Here is a 22,743-nt window from a genome sequence, read left to right as displayed (position 1 = left end):
TGGATAATTGATTCCAAAAATTGTATTTCTTGCTTATGGTTTTTATGCCAATTATACATGTATAGTTACATTATTTTTCATGTTCTATATGTTTCAGTTAAACTATCAAAATTTTAAGCAAAATTAAAAATAAAATGGCCTAAATTTTAAAAGTGAATGACTAAAATTGGAAACTTGTAAATATTGAAGACAAAATTCATCCACTTTAAATTTCTTTTTAAAAAGCAGTAATATGTTTAACTTTTATTTTTATGAACTTTACAAGTTAACAACAACAAAAATCCAGAAAGGTTTGAGTTGGCCTTTTAATAGCACTGAAATGCAACCACTTTCTTGAGGTAACAAAAAATTGAAACACTATGCTTCTTACAAAAATCTTTCCTTTGCCCTATAAAAATCTTTCCAAATTCAGCATACTGGATGATTACTGGATTACGAATCAGGAAAACTGAATTTTGTCTTGGTTCTTCCTTTTACAGCATATCACTTTATCTTTTTGACCTAAGTTTCCTAATTCACAAAATAAACTTGTTGAAATAGATATTTGCTGAGATCCCTCTTTTAAAAAAATTCTACAGTTATAAACAGAATTAAATGTTTGTGATAAATTCTTCTGAGTTTATACCTCTAAAGATTATCAAACCTTAATTACTGCTTATAGTATGGTAACAGAGAATCAAACTGTCTAATGAAGAAAATGACTATTGTCTCAGGTATTGAAAATGCTTTGCTCTTCTAGATCCAATATATTTTTTTCTTTTTTCCCATACCTTTCTACTACCTCTCACCTGGATTTGTATCTGTTCTTATCATGATCATCACCATTGTCACCACCACAATTGTGTACATGCATCTTTTTTCCATTGATAAACTTCTGAGGCCAAGGCATGTACCCTATTCACAGTTATAGTCCCAGTAACACCTAGCATGGTGCTTTTTACAACATAGGCATCCAGTAAACGTTTAGAATACATCCACAAAAAACCCCTGTGATCATGTCACCTGCAACCTAACTCCCTATTTGTTTTTTCCTCAAAATTCCAATCAACCTTAGAGCTGGAACTCAAAACAGTTTGTCACAAGATGCTAGCCTGGTACTTTTGCCACTGTACCATGCTGCTGATGGTTTTAGTGATGCTTATTGACAATATACATCTCTCTTCAGTAATGGACATAGGCAGGAAAGAAATCACTATTCTCCTCTGCCTAGTTGTGCTGATGATATGACCTGAATTCAGACACTAAACACTTTAAAAGGTCATTTTAGGTGGTGGCAAAACACAGAGGATTGAGGGTTATGTTTTCTTTAATCTCCTTAATCTTCTGCTGTTCTTTAGCTTCAAAATAGGCCAAAGCTAGCACTGAGAATGCTGCTGCTGACCTCAGATAACACCCCTTCTGAGAGCTGAGCAATAAGGCTTAATTACCTCTGAGATCATTAAAGCTCCTAATCATGGAATTTAATGTCCGCCACCAACTGCACCTTCACTAACTCCCTGGCTAGCACACAGGCACTCACGGGCTTTACTACAGCACAGAGAATCTGTAGATTTTACCCTGGCCCAGTTCTGAAACAATGCACTTGGGATTCCCTTTCCTGTTTTTTCCCACTGATCACATCTTTGTCTACCTCAAATTCCATGTAAGACGTACCTCATCAACAAAGCCTTTCTAGTCTCTTCCATTCAAACTCATTAACTTTAGTCATTCTAAAGTCATAACTACATATTTGGCATCCCCAGTATTTAGCACACAACAATAAAAATTTTGAACACTTTGTAAAGTATTTATATTATCACATTTCATTTTCATAACAAGCCCTTGAGCTATACAGAGCAAGTGCCATCTTCCATTTTACAGATTAGGAAATAGTGCCTTGTTAAGGATCATATAGAAAATAGAGTGTAGAAGTGGGATGCTATTCCAAGCCTTCTGACTGTAACCCCCCTCTTTTTGCCAGATACATACAATTCTATGTGTGTGTGTTTATATTTATGCATTTGTATAAATATAAACATGCACATAAACTATATGTTAGTTTTATGAAATGTCTGTAAAAACCTGGTTATATTTGTGCTTCATTTGTTTATTGTCTTCATCATTAATGAGTTCGCAATAAATGACTGCCTCAACTTCCTCAAAAAACTTCTCAGACTGAACAGTATAGCAGTTTACTCTTGTCAGCTGATAGAAATACAAGGAAGAAAATACAAGAATGGCCATTCTGTGCTATTGAAATTCCTAATTACAGTAAAAAAAAAGAAAAACAAAAAAAATCATGTAGCCAGAATTTAGCCACATGGTATGATATCCATCTGTACCCTTTTAGGAATCAAAAAGTAAATGAATCAACAAACTTAAAGCACTTTAAAAATAATGCTTTTGGCCAGGCACAGTGGCTCATACCTGTAATCCTAGCACTTTGGGAGGCCAAGGCAAGTAGATTACCTGAGGCCAGGAGTTGGAGACCAGCCTGGCCAACATAGTGAAACCCCATCTCTACTAAAAATACAAAAATTAGCTCGGTGTAGTGGCGCATGCCTGTAGTCCCAGCTACTTGGAAGGCTGAGACATGAGAATTGCTTGAACCTGGGAGGTGGAGGTTGCAGTGAGCCGAGATCATGCCACTGTACTCCAGCATGGGCAACAGAGCAAGACTCCATAGCTAAATAAATAAATAAATAAATAAAAATAATGCTTTTAACTCTTAGAAGAGCCCTTCAGGCCCATTGAGTCTTTTCTTATTGTATTCTCATTTCTGGCAGTTTGGTTGCCCATAGCAGGAAGATGGAAAATACAAGCCATGACATACGTACAACTATTATGTATCCATAATTAAAAATACATTTTAAAAAGACAAGGTGTATATGCCTCCACTCCCATTGTTACCACCACACCCCACCCACATTCACCAATGGCAGAAGTGGCTGCATGAGTCCAGTGTTTTTTCTCACTGAGCCCAGATGTAGCCTTATTCTTGCATTCCAGATCGCCAGTGTCAATGGCTGCAAGACAGTAGGTAATTTCCCACACAGACTAGAAACCCTAGGTCAGGGTTCCTTCCAGAGACAGATAGTACAATTTGAGTATCAAAACGGTAGCGTTTACAGTGAATAAAAATGTCAATTATTTTTTAAAATCCATGACTTTATAGAGATGCTTAAAGAAAAAGTGACCTTTGGAGGATGCTGGAGGGTTAGGACACTAACTCTTTATTTTGAAAACAGGTAAATTAAGAAATAGGATCGAACACTGAATTACCTTTCCTGCAAAAGCTCCTCCTCCAAAGGACAATCATATATCTGATTTGGAAAGGCTCCTCTTTGTATAAGAATCCCAGCTAATATATGCATAAACCGTGATAGAATTAGAACGTCAATTGCCTGCTTTGAACCTCTAACAAAAAATGGCTCCAGGCAATGATAATCAATAGATTCTAAAACCATTAAGCAAAAGACTGATGGGGAACTTGCAGTGGCTGGACCATGCTAGTGAACTCTGAAATGCTAATTAATTTTGAACATCCTGAAAAAGAATAAGAACCAGCCCATGTGCCTTTTAATGTGGTACAGCGGGGAAGCTTACAGAACCAACTGCAGTGCCACCCATAAAGCATTCTTGCAAACAATCTAATTCTGATCAGATTTCTAAGCCTAAACTACCAGTTTATAGGTAACAAGGAAATTAGAGAAACATGTTCAATGACACATGGGGATACAATCTGCAAAATCCAGAATGTGAAAAATTCTACAGGACTAATGATCTGGTTTCCTGAACAAACAAGTGGCAAGAAAAAGCCTCAGGTTAGAAAATAAACAGAGGCCACAGCCAGGTATGTGAAAACCTGCAAGATGTGAGAGCCAGCGGCAAGAAAGAAAACATAAAAATGATAAAGAGCAATTTCAAGAATTTAAAAGACATTTCAAATGGCAGCCATTTGGTGTCAGGGCAAACCCAGCTTTGCTCCAAACCAGTGCTGTGCTTGCTGCAATGGCATGTATCCTTGTAAATGTGACTCTAGTCACTAAGAAAATGTCAATAACTATAAATGATGTTAAGAAAATATAGCAATCCATATTCTACTAATAGGTCCATGAAGAATAACAGAATTTTATGTGTTTAAACTAATAATTTAAAATTATATGAATTAAATATTTATCTTTCTAGGATGATTCTTTTCCAGGGGTTTCAAAATAACCAAGATTTTATAGTAGACACTCCAGCAACAAAATAATCAAAACGAATTAGACTCCCACCTTGGCAATTTTAGCTATACTAATTGCTTCCAGAAGCAAGTACATTTCCAGGTGGGCACAATTATCCTTCGTGAACTCACAGAATTAAATTCAGCCATCTTTTTGTGCATGAAATGAATGTAAAGCATTTTACACAGTATTAGTAATAAATAACCTTCATTTCCCAAAGAATATGCTTTTGAAGCTCTCTTACAACTTAAAACTGAAATCTACATTTAAAGAATACAGAAAAAAGCAAAAATATTTGGACCTTTTACAACATAGTATCTATGAGCAATAAACTAGTTGTAAAATCCCCAGAAGTTGAACTTGAAATACTTGTCATTAAGATGTGTACAAAAATGTTCCCACACTATTTCTGAGATTGGTATAATAGTGTAGGTGTCAGGGCAGCCAGGATATCTGGCTAATAAGTTTAGTCATGCCAACAAAAAATGTGGGATTCATCCTATGCCTGTTTTCGGACAGCCAGGGGAGAAGCAAGAGAGAAAGAGAAAGACTTTAAGTTCCTGAAATTGAAAAAAAAATTAAAGAAAAATTTAAAAGGAAAAAGAGAAATAAGATTTTGACTCCATGATCTGTGCAAACTGAAGTACTTAACTACCAGGAGGCCATGGATAAATAATGATATGCAGAATTACAGGCTTTCCCAAAACAAATAAGGCACATGTAAAATACGAAATGATAGATAATAGAGTGTATTTGGAGACGCAGAATGGTATCAGTCTGCCTGGGTTCAAATCCCAATTCCACCACCCTGTGACCTTCAACAAGATATTGTGACGTCTCTAAACCTCAGAACTTTTAATTTATAATATTACGCTAATTATCACAATTAATAGAGCTGTTGTAAAGATGAAGTGAGATATTGTAAGGGAAGTCCTTAAATTATCACAAGAACAGATAATTTGGTACACATGCAATAATTATGGGATCTCTGTGAGCCAAGAAGTTGCATGTACTTAGATGGGTTATTTCAAATTCTAATTGAAACAAATAGACAACAAAAACAAAAACCTATGTACTCAGATATTACATATCTTTAAAACTTTTCCTTATTATATTATTTAGGAGATAGAGTGCCAAAGAATTTTTTTTTCGCTTGTTTTTTTTTTTTTTTTTTTTTCAGGGGGGGGGGGTTTGAGATGGAGTCTTGCTCTGTTGCCCAGACTAGAGTGCAGTGGCCTGATCTCGGCTCACTGCAACCTCTGCCTCCCAAGTTCAAGTGGTTCTCCTGCCTCAGCCTCCCAAATAGCTGGGATTACAGGTGGACACCACCACACCCAGCTAATTTTTGTATTTTATTTTTTTAGTAGAGGCAGGGTTTCACCACGTTGTCCAGGCTGGCCTCGATCTCCTGACCTCAAGTGATCCACCCGCCTTGGCCTCCCAAGGTACTGGGATTACAGGTATGAGCCACCGCACCTGGCTCGCTTGTTTTTTCAACTCTTGTTTATTAAAGTCGTTTAGGCATTGGGAATGCAATGGAGAGTTGTATTCTCTGTCCTCCAAGGACTAAGGAATATAAAAAGACAGACAACTACAGCAAAGTATGGTAAGTGTCATATGATTGGGGAAATTCTCTGAGAACACATTCTCCGGAACAGCTAACTTTGGCTCACAGTGGATCAAGGAAGGTGTTCCTGAAGGAAGTCATGTTGGACCTCAAAGAATGAGGGGAGACAGCCAGTGAAGGGACAGAGGTGGCGAGTTCCTGAGTATGCAGACCGGGCTGGAGAAGAGAGCAAGTGTACTTCATGAAAGGAAAGTACATCTTTGAGAATGGTTGCAACAGATAATGTAATACAAACAAGGGTTGAGAGAAGAAGCTGAGAAATGAGCAGAAGGCTTCGTGAGCCTGAGGAAGAGACTACACTTTAATTATTGGTGTCAGCAGATTTTAATCAAACAGTGACATGACTGGCCCTTCTTTTTTGAGGGATTATGTTCCCTGCAGCAGAGAAAATGGAGACAGGGATACTAGTCAGGAGGATGCTGGAGAAAGAAACCTGCGGGAAGGTCACAGTGGTTAGATCGTAAAGGGTAGAATTGTTGGGATGCGAGTGAGGAGGATGAAGGAACAGGCAACTCCTCGGTTTTTGCTTTAGGAGATGGGGTGGAGAGTGATGCCATTCACTGAGTTGATTACACTAGAGGGAGAGAAGCTGAGGAAGAGGGAGGTGAAAGTTGGTAGGTCAGTTATTTTCTCTGAGTCTGAAACACTTGGAAGAAATCCAAGTAGACATGCTTACAAGGCAGATAATTATAAGGGCCTTGATAAGGATATTTTTACTGAGCCCAAACACATACATTTTATGGGCCTACTGCAGGACCTTGAGCTTGGAAGGTGCAGACAGCAAGCAGGTATGGCCCAGAAGAAGGACCAGGGCAACTGCTCTTTAGGAAACTGGTCAGATCATCAGAAAACAGCCTGATGGTGCAACTGTGGCTCTATTACTTGGACTTGGGGTGCAGCATGCAGATATATCTGCAGCATGAAGCTCCTCCAGAATGAGACAACCTGAATCTACAAGCCAAGGACTTGTTCAAACCAACAAACCAATCTTCCACGTGAAGTTCTGTGGCTTTGACTTTGTAAACCCCTGCCTTGCCTTGGCCAGGCAGTCTTCACCAGGGCTGCTCCTTTTTATATATTATGAATAAATTCCCATGTTTAAAGTCAATTATCTCTGTAGCTTAACTCTGCAGCAGATCTTTGCAACTTGACACTCATTATGCCTGAGTCCTTTTTAAAAAAAAATTTATCTAGAGCGCCCCCCCCAGAAAAGAGGTCTGAACTACAAATAATAGATTCAAGAGTCCTGTGGGCTGCTGCATAGGAAGTAAAACAGAAAAATGACATGGGTTGTGTCACTGTTAGAGAGTAATGATGCACATAACCATATGAATGTTTCTGAGCAATTCCACTCGAGGAAAAACTCATTCAACTTTATTGAACACACCATCTCTAAATTGCTTGACCCCGAAAGGTTTTTTCCCCTAAGTAATCTCATTAAATCCCATAGAACTAGAGTTCTGAGGCCAGTCACTGTGGCTCATGCCTGTAATCCCAGCACTTTGAGAGGTCAAGGCGGGTGGATCACCTGAGGTCAAGAGTTTAAGACCAGCCTGGCCAATATGGCAAAACCCCCTCTCTACTAAAAATACAAATTACCTGGGCATGGTGGTGGGTGCCTGTAATCCCAGTGACTCAGGAGGCTGAGGCAGAGAGAATTGCTTAAAACCCAGAAGGCGGAGGTTGCAATGAGCTGAGATTGCACCACTGCACTCCAGCCTCGGCAATAGAGCGAGACTCTGTCTCAAAAAAAAAAAAAAGTACTAGAGTTTTGTAGAACATGCTTTGATAAATGATAGCTTAGGCATTTTGCAAGAAGTAAGTTTATTGATATTCATATTTGTGTAAATATTTATATTTTATAACAAAAATAATATCAACCAGATTATATGATTTTTCTGTTATTTCTTCATTGAAGTAGTTTCACTACTAAATGCTTTGTAAAGCAAAGTACTACCTTCCAGATCACCAGCGGAGCTGCAATTTAGGCATAATATCCATGAGGAGCTAACCAGCCTCTAGAGAAGTATGTCTTTACATCTGAAGGATGGGCTGGGCACAGTGGCTCATGCCTGTAACCCCAGGACTTTGGGAGGCTTAGGCAGGCAGATCGCTTGAGTTCAGGAGTTTGAGACCAGCCTGGGCAATATGGTGAAACCCCACATCTACCAAAAATACAACAAAATTAGCCAGATGTGGTGATGCATGCCTGTAATCCCAGCTACTCAGGAGGCTGAGGCAGGAGGATTGCTTGATGCCAGGAGATGGAGGTTGCAGTGAGCTGAGACTGCACCATTGCACTCCAGCCTGGGCAACAGAGCCAGACTTCATCTCAAAAAAAAAAAATAAAAAAATAAAAATAAAAATCTGAAGGATGTCAGACACATTGAAAACCTGATAAAATTTATATACCATCTCCCTAGGTGGAACAGTGCATATTTCATCTAACCCTAAAATCAAGAGATCCACAGGCCCTACATCACAGGTAAAGAGCTCCTGCTTTCTAAGACACTAAAACAATTTAAACTGAATCAATAATCGCCAAAGTAACAATGCCCCTGAAATCAAAAGTCCTTTGCACTTGGAGTATGTGTGAAGTGCATCTTTTGGTCAGTAACGTAAGCCAATCTCCCATACCAATTGTCTTCCGGGTTCCAGGTTTATCTGTGGCTCTGCAGCTGGCAGAGGCTTTCCAATCAAATTCTGTTACTTGCCACATTGTTTGGGACTGCTCTTTAGTAAATCATTGTAGATTTTCTTCTGAAATTCATGCTTTCAGTTATCCTATTTGAACTCCCTGTCACAGAGGCTAAGTAGTGAGGGGCTCTGAAGAGACAATATATTTATGGTAGAAAGAACACTAAACTGAGAGATTGATGATAGGAAATTTTCTCCCACATTCATCATTAACTAGCTATGTAATCATGGAAAAGATTATCTATTTCTTCAGGTCTCTCAATTACAAAATCAGTACAAATATTCCTACCCTTCCTGTCTCACAACATTGCTGTGACAAATCGATAAACTAAAGCCCATGAAAACACTTTGAAAATTCGGAGGTTACATATAAATGTAAGAGAGGGTGATGATGATGGCAGACATATCTCTAATTATTATGAATGGGACTCAGTAAACACTGGGACTCAGTAAATACTTGTTCATAATGGTTATCGGTTATGATTTTGTTGTGAGTCATCACCACTCAGACAATGAGTTGTACGTGAAGACAGCTTGAGTTGAAATTTCCCATGGAAGGTATGTGGCAGTGTATCAGATTCACTACCTTTATGTGTAGATGATCTACACTACTATCATGGATTCACTCGTCTATTTTATAGCATTGCCACTAGGTTGTTGCTATTTAATGTGGTGCTAGAACCCACAGTTGAACTGTTTCCCACAACTCTAGCTTTGTGAATTCAAGTGAGATCGCACCACTGCACTGCAGTCTGGGTGACAGAGTAAGACTCCATTTCAAAAAAAAAAAAAAAAGAAAGAAAGAAAGTAGAAGATATAAACAATTCTATCTCTATTTCTGCACTTCAGAGAGCTATTTAAGGCTAACATTAAATCTATTTTAAAATCTTCTTGAAATAAAACTTTTACATAAAGGCGAGATGTTAGTGGCACATCATTTATGAGGTACATTGAGCAGCCTAACGATCATAACAAATTTTTTAAACCTGACAACCTTTTTTTTTCTGTAGGCCCTTGTGGTATTTCACAAAAGCCTAACAACTTTTTTTTTTAAATTTTAATTTGAGACAGAGTCTCACTCTGTCACCCAGTCTGGAGTGCAGTGGAGCAATCTTGGCTCACTGCAGCCTCCGCCTCCTGGGTTCAAGCCATCCTCCTGCCTCAGCCTCCCAAATAGCTGGGACTATAGGCATGCGCCACCATGCCCAGCTAATTTTTGTATTTTTGGTAGAGACAGGGTTTTGCCATGTTGGCCAGACTGGTCTCGAACTCCTGACCTCAAGCGATCTGTCCACCTTGCCCTCCCAAAGTGCTGGGATTACAGGCCTAAAAACTTTTTAAAAACAGTTACATGCTAAAGAATTCAGGGACCAGGGCAGGATAATGGCGGGAGCTGCAGAAGATGCGTGAGTTCTTTTCCGAGCTGGGGTCTGCAAGGCCCTGGAGGCCTGGCCGACCTTGCAGATGCTGTGGAGAATGGCTTCGGGGGTGTGCACAGCCAGGAGAAGGCCAAGTGGCTGGGGGGTGCAGTGGAGGATTACTTCATGCGCAGTGCTGACTTGGAGCTAGATGAGGTGGAAGACTTCCTTGGAGAGCTGTTGACCAACGAGTTTGATACAGTTGTGGAAGACGGGAGTCTGCCCCAGGTGAGCCAGCCACTGCAGACCATGTTCCACCACTTCCAGAGGGGTGATGGGGCTGCTCTGAGGGAGATGGCCTCTCGCATCACTCAAAGAAAACGCAAGGTCAAAGCCACTGCACTTAAAACAGCTAGAGAGACTGATGAGGATGAAGATGATGTGGACAGTGTGGAAGAGATGGAGGTCACAGCTCCGAATGATGGGGCTGCTACAGATGGGGTCTGCTCCTAGCCTGAACCCTCTGATCCAGATGCTCAGACTATTAAGGAAGAGAATATCATGGAAGATGGCTGGACCAATGTCCGGAGGAAAAAAAAAAAAAGAGTGGGGATGATTGGAAATGGCTTTGGGCCCTTATTTGCTAGTTCTGAGAGTTGTCTGTAGGGTTTTGTTTTGTTGTTTTTTTTTTTTTTTTTTGAGGATTGCAGACCTGTGGACTGGTTACCCCATCTCCACCCTCTCCCCTGTTCCCATGTCTAGCTCCCTCCAGGGCAAGGAAAACCTAGGGTCCTTGGTCTTGGGGGTGGGGGGACCTTGTCCAGCACATTCCCTTGGGCCTTTAGTTAACATCTGAGTGACAAAGCTGGGTTCCCCAGTACAGTGTCTTTTGGGTGCGGTCATTGTGAAGAAGGGGATGAGTGAGTGTGGGTGTGGCTGGAGGAGGAGCTAGATGCCAGAGGGCAGGTGGATTTGGGGAGAACAGGACCAGCAGCAGCAGCAGTACTCAGTGATAGGGGGCTGGCTGGGTCAGGAATGGTGAGATGAATATGCAAATGGAAGAGAGAATAGTTGAAGATATGAACGAAAGTAGCTCTGGAGCCTTTCCCTTACCCTACCCCCCACACATGCAACAGCTCTATACCCCTGCCCAGAACTTGGAACCTTCCAGGAGTGCTGCCTTCCTGCAGCCCAGCCTCCAGCCCTGGGTTCCCTCAGGAATTCGAAGACCTTGGCTAGGTGGTGAGCTTGGAAGAGCTGGGCTTTGTTTTCTGTCTCCTGTAACCTCTTTCCTTACTCTTTATCCCATCCCATTTGAGTTCAGGGGTGACGCTTAAGATCTTAATAAATAATACCTTACAGATTAAAAAAAAAATTCAAACAGAGAAGACCACATTTAGAAGTGGAAATTTGGGACTGTGACTAGATTCAGTCAATCACTTATTCTTTTCACTAATATTTACCATCTAAAATTAATTAATTTATAAATATCTACTGTATATATGGTGGCTAAAAAAAACAAACAAAATATACATGGTTTCCAGCTGTATGGCACTTACAATCAAATGGGAGAGAGAATCCAAAGAAAGCAAATGTGTACGTAGTTACACCTCGTGATGGGTTCAATGAAAGGTGTACTATGAAAAAAGTAAGAGGTGAAGGGGCCTATTTTGATTGGCTTATCAGAGAAGACCTATCTGAGGACATGACATTTAAACTCAGAACTGAAGAGAAGTCTAAGCCAAGGAAGAGTGGCTGCAAAACCCTAAAGGAATGAAGGAGATTAGCATGTTTGAGGAGTTATAGCAAGACTTGCACTAAATTCTAGTGAGGGCAGAGATCACTAGAGCAGGTTGGTCAAATATTGACGAGACTGGTAAAATGCTGAACTTCAACCTAAGTGCAAAGAAAAGCTTTTGACAGATTTTGTGCAGGAGAATGAATGGATCAGATTCAGAAAACAGAAGGATCAGTTGAGTGGCTACTATAGTAGGCCAAACAAAAAGTGCCTGTCTGTTTAGACTATGGCAGTGGCAGTAGAGAAGAGAAGTGGACATTTGAAAAGTATTTAGAAGGTAGAATGGAATGGATTTGGTGTTGGATTAGAAATTGGGGGTGCAACAGTGGGAAAAATCAGAGATGGCCCTGTAGATCCCAGAATATGCCACTCCAAAATAGGAAAGATTGTTGAGCTTCAAACAATTAAAAAGAAATAGATACAGAAAAGCTATCTCTATTTGCCTAAATGCAAGACATAGATTTACGAAGACAATAGGTACCCCCTCTCTACCAGGAATCACAAAAGTTAACCACTGAAGACAACTTTAGATCCTTATGGCCTGGCAATGGCTGCAGAGGTATCTACATTAACGAGCTTTATTTTTTTATTTTTATTTATTTATTTATTTATTTATTTATTTATTTATTTATTTATTATTTTTTGAGACAGAGTCTTGCTCTGTCGCCCAGGCTGGAGTGCAGTGGCGCAATCTTGGCTCATGGAAAACTCCACCTCCTGGGTTCATGCCATTCTCCTGCCTCAGCCTCCCGAGCAGCTGGGACTACAGGCGCCCACCATCACACCCGGCTAATTTTTTTATATTTTTAGTAGAGATGGAGTTTCACCGTGTTAACCAGGATGGTCTCCATCTCCTGACCTTGTGATCCACATGCCTCGGCCTCCCAAAGTGCTGGGATTACAGGCGTCAGCCACCATGCCCGGCCAAGAAGCTTTATTAACTAGCATTTAGCTGCCATTTATTTGCCTTCCCCCAGTTTGCTGCCCATAGAAACTCAAAGTCCTTTTCCTCTGTCTTGTCACTTCTCTAAAAATTTACTGTTCTTTATTAAAGATACTACATAACCTGTCATTTAAAGCCACCTCTTTGAGAGCTACTAATTCCCCAGGTTTCTCCCATGTATATACAAATGTGCATGCTAATCCATTTCTATTTGCTTTGCTTTGCTTTCCTTTGCTTTCCTTTCTCTTTCTCTTTCTTTCTTTCTTTGAGACAGAGTCTTGCTATGTTGTCCAGGCTGGTCTCAAACTCCTGGCCTCAAGCAATCCTCCCACCTCAGCCTTCCAAAGTGCAGAGATTACAAGTGTGAGCCACCATGACTGGACTTCTATTTGTTTTTCTCTTGTTAATCTGCCTTTTCTTACAGGGGTCTATTATAACTAAGAATATATGAGGGTTGAAGAAAAAAATATTTCCCCCCCTACAAGCCCTCATTGTCTGGCTCAAGCAGGTAAATGGGTGAGAACTATGTGTCAGGCCCCGCACAAGGTCAATGATGACTCACCACGCTCCCGAGCATCATCTTCTGCCTCGGGCTGTGCAAGTGGATGCACTACTTTCAGTTCACCAGGTGGTACAAATGATGGATGAAGGTTAATTCTAACCATATCCTTTCCAGTGTGTTTGTTGGCTATCCAAATTGTCCTCGTTTTCCATGTTGAATAGAAGACATGGTCACCAAAAAGGGACATTGCAAACAAATTGTGCCTAAAAAGCAACCACAAAAGAAAAAAGAACAATAGAACATTTGTTCCTTGGCTTATTAGAGTTTTACTTCATTTCAATTTATTGTCTAAGTTTTAACTACCTGCCTTTTCCATTGTTTCTCATTTAGGTTTAGAAAAGTATATTAAGTTTAAAATTTTATTTATGTCATCATACTCTGAGCTAATAAGATATAATTTCTAGCTCCAGATCCATTATCTCATTAATCTTTTAGTCATCCAATAAGTGTGATGAAAATGGGGAAGAACATAGGAACAGGGTAAGAATGGGTTTCTAGTGACATCAATTTCACATGACTAATTTCTGCCTTTTGCCACAAAGCTGGAAAGTCAGTTGCTGGCATGATAGCAAACCAATGAAATATAAAAATATATATAACATAATAATTCCAAAAAGAATAACTATGATCAACATGTGAGAACTTATTACGTGCCAAATACTCTGTTAATTATTTTTGTTTGTATTCATTTACTTTCCCTTCACAATAATCCCAAGAGAGAGATGCTATGATTAGCCTCACATTAAGGGAAACTGAGGATAACAGAAGTTATAGAACCTACTCAAAGTCACTCATCTAACAGATGAGTTCAATCTGGAGCTTGAACTCAAGTCTTTTGGATTCAAAATCTATGGCCTAAACGACTATACCAGTTCTGTTGACAAAAGTAAAATTAATTTATCTTGTGGACTTCAAATGACAACTGTTTTATTTTATACCAAGAGTAAAACTTACTGTGTTGGATGTTTACTAATACGGACAGAACCTCCATCATAATCACAGGAGCAAATAAGAGAATTGCTTCCTTCTCTGCTGTACTGAATCCAAAACAGCCGCTTATCAAGCACATCCAATGACACAGCTGTTATTTTCTCTGATGTCTCTAACAGAGACTTCACTTCCACACCATCAAGATCTGTTCTGTAAAGACTGCCAGCCACCTCTGAAGACCAAAATATAAACCTGAGGGAAAACACATTACATAGACACAAAAATGAATGTATAGTGCCTTAAATGGCCAACTCTCTCAATGTTTCAGCAGCTCCTGCATAGGGCAAGTTTGACTGTTTTGAATGAAAATGTATTCAACAAGTAAACACTGCCCTATTGTAACATTACAAGCAAATTCAAGTTTGAAGGGGAATTATGCCTCTATAGCAGAAAACCGTGATACTTAGGAATATTTATGAAAGGATCCTGTCTCAGTTGAAATGCAGGCAACTGTCCGGTAGAAAATGGTGCCTGTGTGCTACAAAAGAGAGCTTTGGTCTCAGTGAGAGGATCCCTTTGAATTTAAAATGTTATAATTCTATCAATCTTCTCTAGATTTGTAAATATATTTCAATGCCTGAATACAGCAGAATTTACCTTTCTACTGGATCAACTGCTATATTTGCAGGATATTTTAAAGCACTTAAAAGAACGTGGGAATTATTTCCTTTCATATCTGTTACTGTAATGATTCCTTCCTGTTGATTTGACCAAATAACTTCTTCATTTATCCAATTTATTGCCATTCCAGAAACATTTTTCTCTATATTACATACTCTCTGCAAAATCAAATTTTAAAATTGTTATTAATATTTCCCGATTCACAACAAAATTATGTTAATTGTTACATATAAAAAGTCTATTCTTTTAAGAACTTGTCATCTTTATGCATTTCCAAAATTGTTTAAATAATACAGTAGTCACAGATATGGTGTCTTTGTTTTGATGTAGCATTATTAAACCTCCTCTGATCCCTAAGTAAATATTTCTGGAAATAGTATTTATATCATAGCTTTGAAACTAAAAACTATCCTACATGCTATTTAAACTAGGCAGCCAACCATCATGTATTAATCATTTCAACTGTAGTAATGGTGAAATTTTGATGCAACCGTAAAGACAGCTTATTCCATTCCATTTGCTAATGGAACTTTCTAGATCTTCAACTGAACTCAGTTCCAAGCTTTGCAAGATTTCCTTGGAGTTTGAGCTTACAGACATGAACTTGATGAATTTCTCATTATGGCCTTTATTCTTCTGGCCCTCTTCCTCCAACAGGCCTCTTCCTTTCCACAGTCCTTGATGCCCTCACACTGTACCAGAGTAGCAGGGCGTCTTTTTATGCGCCTTGGGCTGTATTTCCAGCTCTTTCATGATAAAAATGCCCAATCAAAACTTTTTGTCTCTTAATTTCAGCCAAGGGCAGGTAAGCTGGTCTTCTTGGGGGAATGGAGGTTGCGAGGTGGGCAGAAGCCCCAATTTGGACTGTTGAAGATTTTCATGGTGTAAATATTCCACCATGGCTGACATCCAGCTACCCAAGTGACATGATTGAAATCAGAGTTGGGCTGAAATTGCATAATCTCATGAGCCTTTGCTATTTCTACATCTCATATAAATAAATCTAGCCAACTTATTTTACCATTGAAAATAATGGCCAAAACAGCAATTACCTTTGCACCAACCTAATACATTCATAAATTAGCTCACCCAGGATAATTGTTTGCATTTTAACAGTTGTCCTTTATAAGCAATGTTTTAACCCAAAGGAAGGAATATAGGGATGGAATTTTAGGCATCAGGCTGATCCTTTCCTAATGACTTGACATAAATTCACAACTATTTTGTTTTTCCTTGTTCTTGATAGGAAACCCTTCAGATTCTTAGACTCAAGAGTTTGAAACTATACTACCACATGTCTGGAGGATAATGAGTAGCCATCCTTGTTAAAAGTGAGATTAGCAAGTATTGGAGCTGTGATAAAACAGATTAGCACCTAATTGAAGCTTTTAAGAATAATTGGAAAGAGAAAGATTTGGCTAAAAAACAAAAAAATATTGTGCACTTTATGTTGAGAAATCAACTCTTAAAATTTCTCTAGTCACATGATCTTTGTAATCCATCACCGAATTGAGAGAAACATTCCTCCTGGGACTCATGTAAGGGTTCTACCAGCTAAAAAGAGAGATTAAGGATCTTTTGTATGTACTTGAAGTAAAGTACCTTGTATCTGTCATCTGCTATATTACTTTTTTCCAGAGTGCAACCACTGTGAGAATATAAAGAAGAAAAGTTTTCTTTCTACATGTCAGGTGCCAACACCCATGATGGAGATTTTATACAGATAAAACAGGGTCTCTCAACTTCAGCACTAACGACATTCGGGGCTGGATAATTCTTTATTCTGGGGCTGTTCTGCACAGTGTGAGATGTTTTGCAGTATCCCAGGCCTTTCCCCACTAGTTGCTTTTATCGTCTCCACCTTCCTACCTCATCCACTTGTGACAACCAAAAATGTTTCCAGATACTGCCCATTGTTCCCTCAGGGAAAAATTGCCCCCCACCTGAGAACTACTGGGATACCTTACAAATAGCAAGAAATAATCATGCTAATAATCTATCTTCATAAAATGGTGATCTGATTTAATAAACTCAGATATTTTCAAAATTACATTCATATCTTCACTTTCTCATTTTGGGGCTTCTGAATATTAATGTGTGAACTTATTCAATAATATACTACCACAGATGTAGATTAAATAAATGCCTATATTTAGCAGACACAATTTGAATTGTAATATAATTTTCATTTATCTATACATTAAAAATTCAATATATTATATTTGTCAGCCTGTACAAAAACAGCTCTAACACTGCAGGTGATGGTATTTTACCTCTCGCCTTGACCCATTCAGAAAAACTCTTTGCAAAAGTTGTCTTTCTAAATCCACCCAATAGATTATTTTCTCTTTATAATGAAAATCCATGATCACTGAGACACCAGCATCCACCACCAATGGCTCATAATTGGTTCCTTCCGTGTCAATCCTAAAGATACTATTTCCGTGGGAGAAAATTAAGAAGGGTGCAGGACCTGGGTGGGAAGAAAGAGACCAAACTGTATACTTTCAACATTTTATCTCATTTAAACAAAATACTTCCCAATGATAACCAACACAAGCAGAAATAATTTTTAATTACTGGTTTTCTGTTTAAAATAAAGTTTACTGTATAGATAATAAAGAGTTCCTGTAGATATTCACACTTCATTTTGCAAATTGTCTTCCCCACAAACTGATTATAAGACATGAACATTGGTAAATTATGACAAATGAACTATCTGAAGAGAAAGACACTTTTTACTCTATCCATAAAATACCTTTTTATGTTCAAAAAGGAACCACCCACCATACACTATTGTGGAAAGGATCTATATAAGTATAAAATTTAATTATGTAAATTAGAACTAAAATTACAGATATTATCATTTGGAAATGGACTCCTTGGGTCTTACCTATGACCAGAGCCTTCAGCATAATGACCTAGAAGATGATAGTGAAAACTAAAAGGTCTTACATGGAAGCAGGAAAAATTGAAACGCTGTTTCAATTTCAGAATCCTATAAAGGTTCTGAAATTTTTTGACCCTGTTAGCTTTGCCACATAAATACAGGATGTCCAAATAAATTTGAATTTCATATATATTGCATGGGACATACACTAAAAATTTGTTCTCTATTTACCTGAAATTCAAATTTAACTAGGCACTTTGCATTTTTATTTGCTAAATCTGGGTGGTGAACCTCATTGGATTTCTTGGTGCCTGTAAGGCCTTGCTTGGTACCCTAATCCTGTACCTGGGGTCCTCTCCTGTTCTAGGTGATGGCCACCTACCAACTTTGATGCCCCAGTATTCAATATCTGCTTGGGAACCTGATCCCTTCTTGGGAAACCTCACCACTAATTACTGACAGACACCACACACAGCTTGCCTTTGATGCTCTGAGATGACACCAGAGGATGAAATTCGTTTCATCAAGTCAAGTTAGTTTCCTTGGTCTCCCTCTCTTGACCAAGTGTGAGGAGGCTTGGGCCACTCTGCCTTTAGAAAATGACAGAATCACTGGGGTGAGTGGGGAACAGAGGGGAATTCTAACATATTATTGCTTCTGTGCTGGGCTTACTCCATTCTGTTTTATCATTAAAAGTAATGCCTTAATATGACTTAATAAATGTGTTTATTGTAAGCATTGAACAAAATGATGGGTTAACATCGTTTTACTCAGGGACTATGTTCTAGAGTCAGAAAACACTAATTCCACTTTGGAGAGTAAATTGAATTAAAGCTACAAGAGGGTTGGTGCTTCCTAGATGGCTGAATAGGAACAGCTCAGGTCTACAGCTCCCAGCAAGATGGACGCAGAAGACAGGTGATTTCTGCCTTTCCAACTGAAGTACCTGGTTCATCTCACTGGGACTGGTTGGACAGTGGGTGCAGCCTACAGAGGGTGAGCAGAAGCAAGGCGGGGCGTCGCCTCACCCAGGAAGTGCAAGCAGTCAGGAGATTTCATTTTCCTAGACAAGGGAAGTCGTGAGTGACTGTACCCAGAAGAACCGTACACTCTTGTCCAAACACTGTGCTTTTCCCATGGTCTTTGCAACCAGCAGGCCATGAGATTGCCTCCCCTGCCTGGCTCAGCAGCTCTCATACACATGGAGCCTTGCTCACTGCTAGCACAGCAGTCTGAGATCGACCTTGGATGCTAAAGCTTGGTGGGGGGAGGGACGCCGCCATTGCTGAGGCTTGAGTAGGTAATTCTATGCTCACAGTGTAAACAAAGAAGCAGGGAAGCTCGAACTGGGCAGAGCCCACTGCAGCTCAACAAGGCCTATTGCCTCTCTAGATTCCACCTCTGGAGGCAGGGCATATCTGAACAAAAGGCAGCAGACAGCTTCTACAGACTTAAACATCCCTGCCTGACAACTCTGAAGAGAGCAGTGGTTTTCCCAGCACAGCATTTGAGATCCATTAACGGACATACTGCCTCCTCAAGTGGGTCCCTGAGCCTGTGTAGACTGACTGGGAGACACCTCCCAGTAGGGGCCAACAAACACCTCATACAGGTGGGTGCCCCTCTGGGACAAAGCTTCCTGAGGAAGAATCAGGCAACAATATTTGCTCTTCTGCAGCCTCCTGGTGATACCCAGGCAAACAAGGTCTGGAGTGGACCTCCAGCAAACTCCATCAGACCTGTAGCTGAGGGGCCTGTCTGTCAGAAGTAAAATTAACAAACAGAAAGGAATAGCATCAACATCAACAGAAAGGACATCCACATCAAAACCCCATCCGTAGGTCACCAACATCGAAGACCACTAAGATGGGGAGAAACCAGAGCAGAAAGGCTGAAAATTCCAAAAACCAGAATACCTCTACTTTTCCAAAGGAACACAATTCCTTGCCAGCAAAGGAACAAAACTGGACAGAGAATGAGTTTGATGAGTTGACAGGAGTAGGCTTCAGAAGATCAGTAATAACAAACTTCTCCAAGCTAAAGGAGCATGGTCTAACCCATTGCAAGGAAGCTAAAAACCTTGAAAAACGGTTAGACAAATGGCTAACTAGAATAACCAGCATAGAGAAGAGCTTAAATGACCTGATGGAGCTGAAAACCACAGCACAAGAACTTTGTGATACATGCACAAGCTTCAACAGTCAATTCAATTGAGTGGAAGAAAGGATGTCAGTGATTGAAGATCAAATTAATGAAATAAAGCAAGGAGACAAGATTAGAGAAAAAAGAGTGAAAAGAAACAAACAAAACCTCCAAGAAATATGGAACTATGTGAAAAGATCAAATCTACATTTGATTGTTGTATCTGAAAGTGACAGGGAGAATGGAACCAAGTTAGAAAACGCTCTTCAGGATATTATCCAGGAGAATATCCCCAACCTAGCAAGACAGGCCATCTTTCAAACTCAGGAAATACAGAGAACACCCCAAAGATACTCCTCAAGAACAACAACCCCAAGACATGTAATGATCAGATTCACCAGGTTGAAATGAAGGAAAAAATGTTAAGGGCAGCCAGAGAGAAAGGTTGAATTACCCACAAAGGGGAGCCCATCAGATTAACAGTGGATCTCTCTGCAGAAACCCTACAAGCCAGAAGAGAGTGGGGGCCAATATTCAACATTCTTGAAGGAAAGAATTTTCAACCCAAAATTTCGTATGCAGCCAAACTAAGCTTCATAAGTGAAGGAGAAATAAAATCCTTTACAGACAAGCAAATGCTGAGAGACTTTGTCATCACCAGGCCTGCCTTACAAGAGCTCCTGAAGGAAGCACTAAACATGGAAAGGAAGAACTGGTACCAGTCACTGCAAAAACATGTCAAATGGTAAAGACCATCTATGCTAGGAAGAAACTGCAACAATTAATGGGCAAAGAACCAGCTAACATCATAACGACAGGATCAAATTCACACATAACAATATTAACCTTAAATGTAAATGGGCTAAATGCCCCAATTAAAATACACAGATTGGCAAATTGGATAAAGAGTTAAGACCCATCAGTGTGCTGTATTTGGGAGATCCATCTCATGTGCAAAGTCACACATAGGCTCAAAATAAAGGGATGGAGGAAGATCTACCAAGCAAATGGAAAGCAAAAAAAAAAAAAAAAAAAAAAAAAAGCAGGGGTTGCAATCCTGGTCTCTGATAAAACAGACTTGAAGCCAACCAACATCAAAAGAGACAAAGAAGGCCATTACATAATAGTAAAGGGATCAATGCAACAAGAAGAGCTAACTATCCTAATTGTATATACACCCAATACAGGAGCACCCAGATTCATAAAGCAAGTTCTTAGAGACCTACAAAGAGACTTAGACTCCCACACAATAAAAGTGGGAGACAGTAACACCCCACTGTCAATATTAGACATATCAACGAGCAATAAAATTAACAAGGATATTCAGAACTTGAACTCAGCTCTGAACCAAGCAGACCTAATAGACATCTACAGAACTCTCCACCCCAAATTAACATAATACACATTTTTCTCAGCACCACATCACACTTATTCTAAAATTGACCACATAATTGGAAGTAAAACACTCCTCAGCAAATGCAAAAGAATGGAAGTCATAACAAACAGTCTCTCAGACCACAGTCCAATCAAATTAGAATTCAAGATGAAGAAACTCACTCAAAATCCCACAACTACATGGAAACTGAACAACCTTCTCCTGAATGACTACCAGGTAAATAACGAAATTAAGGGACAAATAAATAAGTTATTTGAAACCAATGAGAACAAAGACACAATGTACCAGAATCTCTGAGACACAGCTAAAGCAGTGTTTACACAGAAATTTATACACTAAATGCCCACAAGAGAAAGCAAGAAAGATCTAAAATCGACACCCTAACATCACAATTAAAAGAACTAGTGAAGCAAGAGCAAACAAATTCAAAAGTTAGCAGAAAACAAGAAATAACTAAGATCAGAGCAGAACTGAAGGAGATAGAGACACGAAAAACTCTTCAAAAAGTAATGAATCCAGGAAATGGTTTTTTGAAAAGATTAACAAAATAGATAGACTGCTAGCCAGACTGATAAAGAAGAAAAGAGAGAAGAATCAAATAGACACAATAAAAAATGATAAAGGGGATATCACCACCGATTCCACAGAAATACAAACTACCATTAGAGAATACTATAAACACCTCTATGCAAATAAAATTGAAAATCTGGAAGAAATGGATAAATTCCTGGACACATACCCCCTCCCAAGACTAAACCAGGAAGAAGTTGAATCTCTGAATAGACCAATAACAGGTTCTGAAATTGAGGCAATAATTAATAGCCTACCAACTAAAAAAAGTCCAGGACCAGACAGATTCACAACCAAATTCTACCAGAGGTACAAGGAGGAGCTGGTACTGTTCCTTCTGAAACTACTCCAATCAATAGAAAAAGAGAGACTCCTCCCTAACTCATTTTATGAGACCAGTATCATCCTGATACCAAAACCTGGCAGAGACACAACAAAAAAAAAGAGAATTGTAGGCCAATATCCCTGATGAACATCCATGCAAAAATCCTCAATAAAATACTGGCAAACCAGATCCAGCAGCACATCAAAAAGCCTATCCACCATGATCGAGTTGGCTTCATCCCTGAGATGCAAGACTGATTCAACATACAAAAATCAATAAACATAATCCATCACATAAACAGAACCAATGACAAAAACCACATGATTATCTCAATGATTGAGATTCTATGATTATCTCAATAGATGCAGAAAAGGCCTTTGACAAAATTCAACACCCTTTCATGCTAAAAACTCTCAATAAACTAGGTATTGATGGAATGTATCTCAAAATAATAAAAGTTACTTATGAGAAACCCGCAGTCAATGTCATACTGAATGGGCAAAAACAGGAAGTATTCCCTTTGAAAACTGAAACAAGACAAGGATGCCCTCTCTCACCACTCCGATTCAACATAGTATTGGAAGTTCTGACCAGGGCAATCAGGCAAGAGGAAGAAATA

The 22,743-nt window shown here is 39.3% G+C and overlaps 1 protein-coding gene and 1 pseudogene across 1 annotated transcript in view; one reads left to right on the top strand and one right to left on the bottom strand.

Annotated features, from left to right (window-relative positions):
* EGF (epidermal growth factor) overlaps positions 1 to 22,743 on the bottom strand; it is a 105,801-nt gene that overhangs the window by 61,221 nt on the left and 21,837 nt on the right. The window contains exons 2-5 of the mRNA XM_023220062.2: positions 17,075 to 17,274; positions 14,778 to 14,959; positions 14,145 to 14,372; positions 13,191 to 13,393 (exon numbers count right to left, since the gene is read on the bottom strand). Coding sequence (XP_023075830.2) covers positions 13,191 to 13,393; positions 14,145 to 14,372; positions 14,778 to 14,959; positions 17,075 to 17,274 — 813 coding nt within the window. The remainder of the gene's footprint in view (positions 1 to 13,190; positions 13,394 to 14,144; positions 14,373 to 14,777; positions 14,960 to 17,074; positions 17,275 to 22,743) is intronic.
* On the top strand, positions 9,913 to 10,553 carry LOC111547838 (annotated as a pseudogene).

Source organism: Piliocolobus tephrosceles, chromosome 3 (genome assembly GCF_002776525.5).
Source record: "Piliocolobus tephrosceles isolate RC106 chromosome 3, ASM277652v3, whole genome shotgun sequence".
Taxonomy (NCBI): domain Eukaryota; kingdom Metazoa; phylum Chordata; class Mammalia; order Primates; family Cercopithecidae; genus Piliocolobus; species Piliocolobus tephrosceles.
The sequence above is the reverse complement of the archived record's forward strand: the minus strand, read 5'-3'. Positions and strand labels throughout refer to the sequence as shown.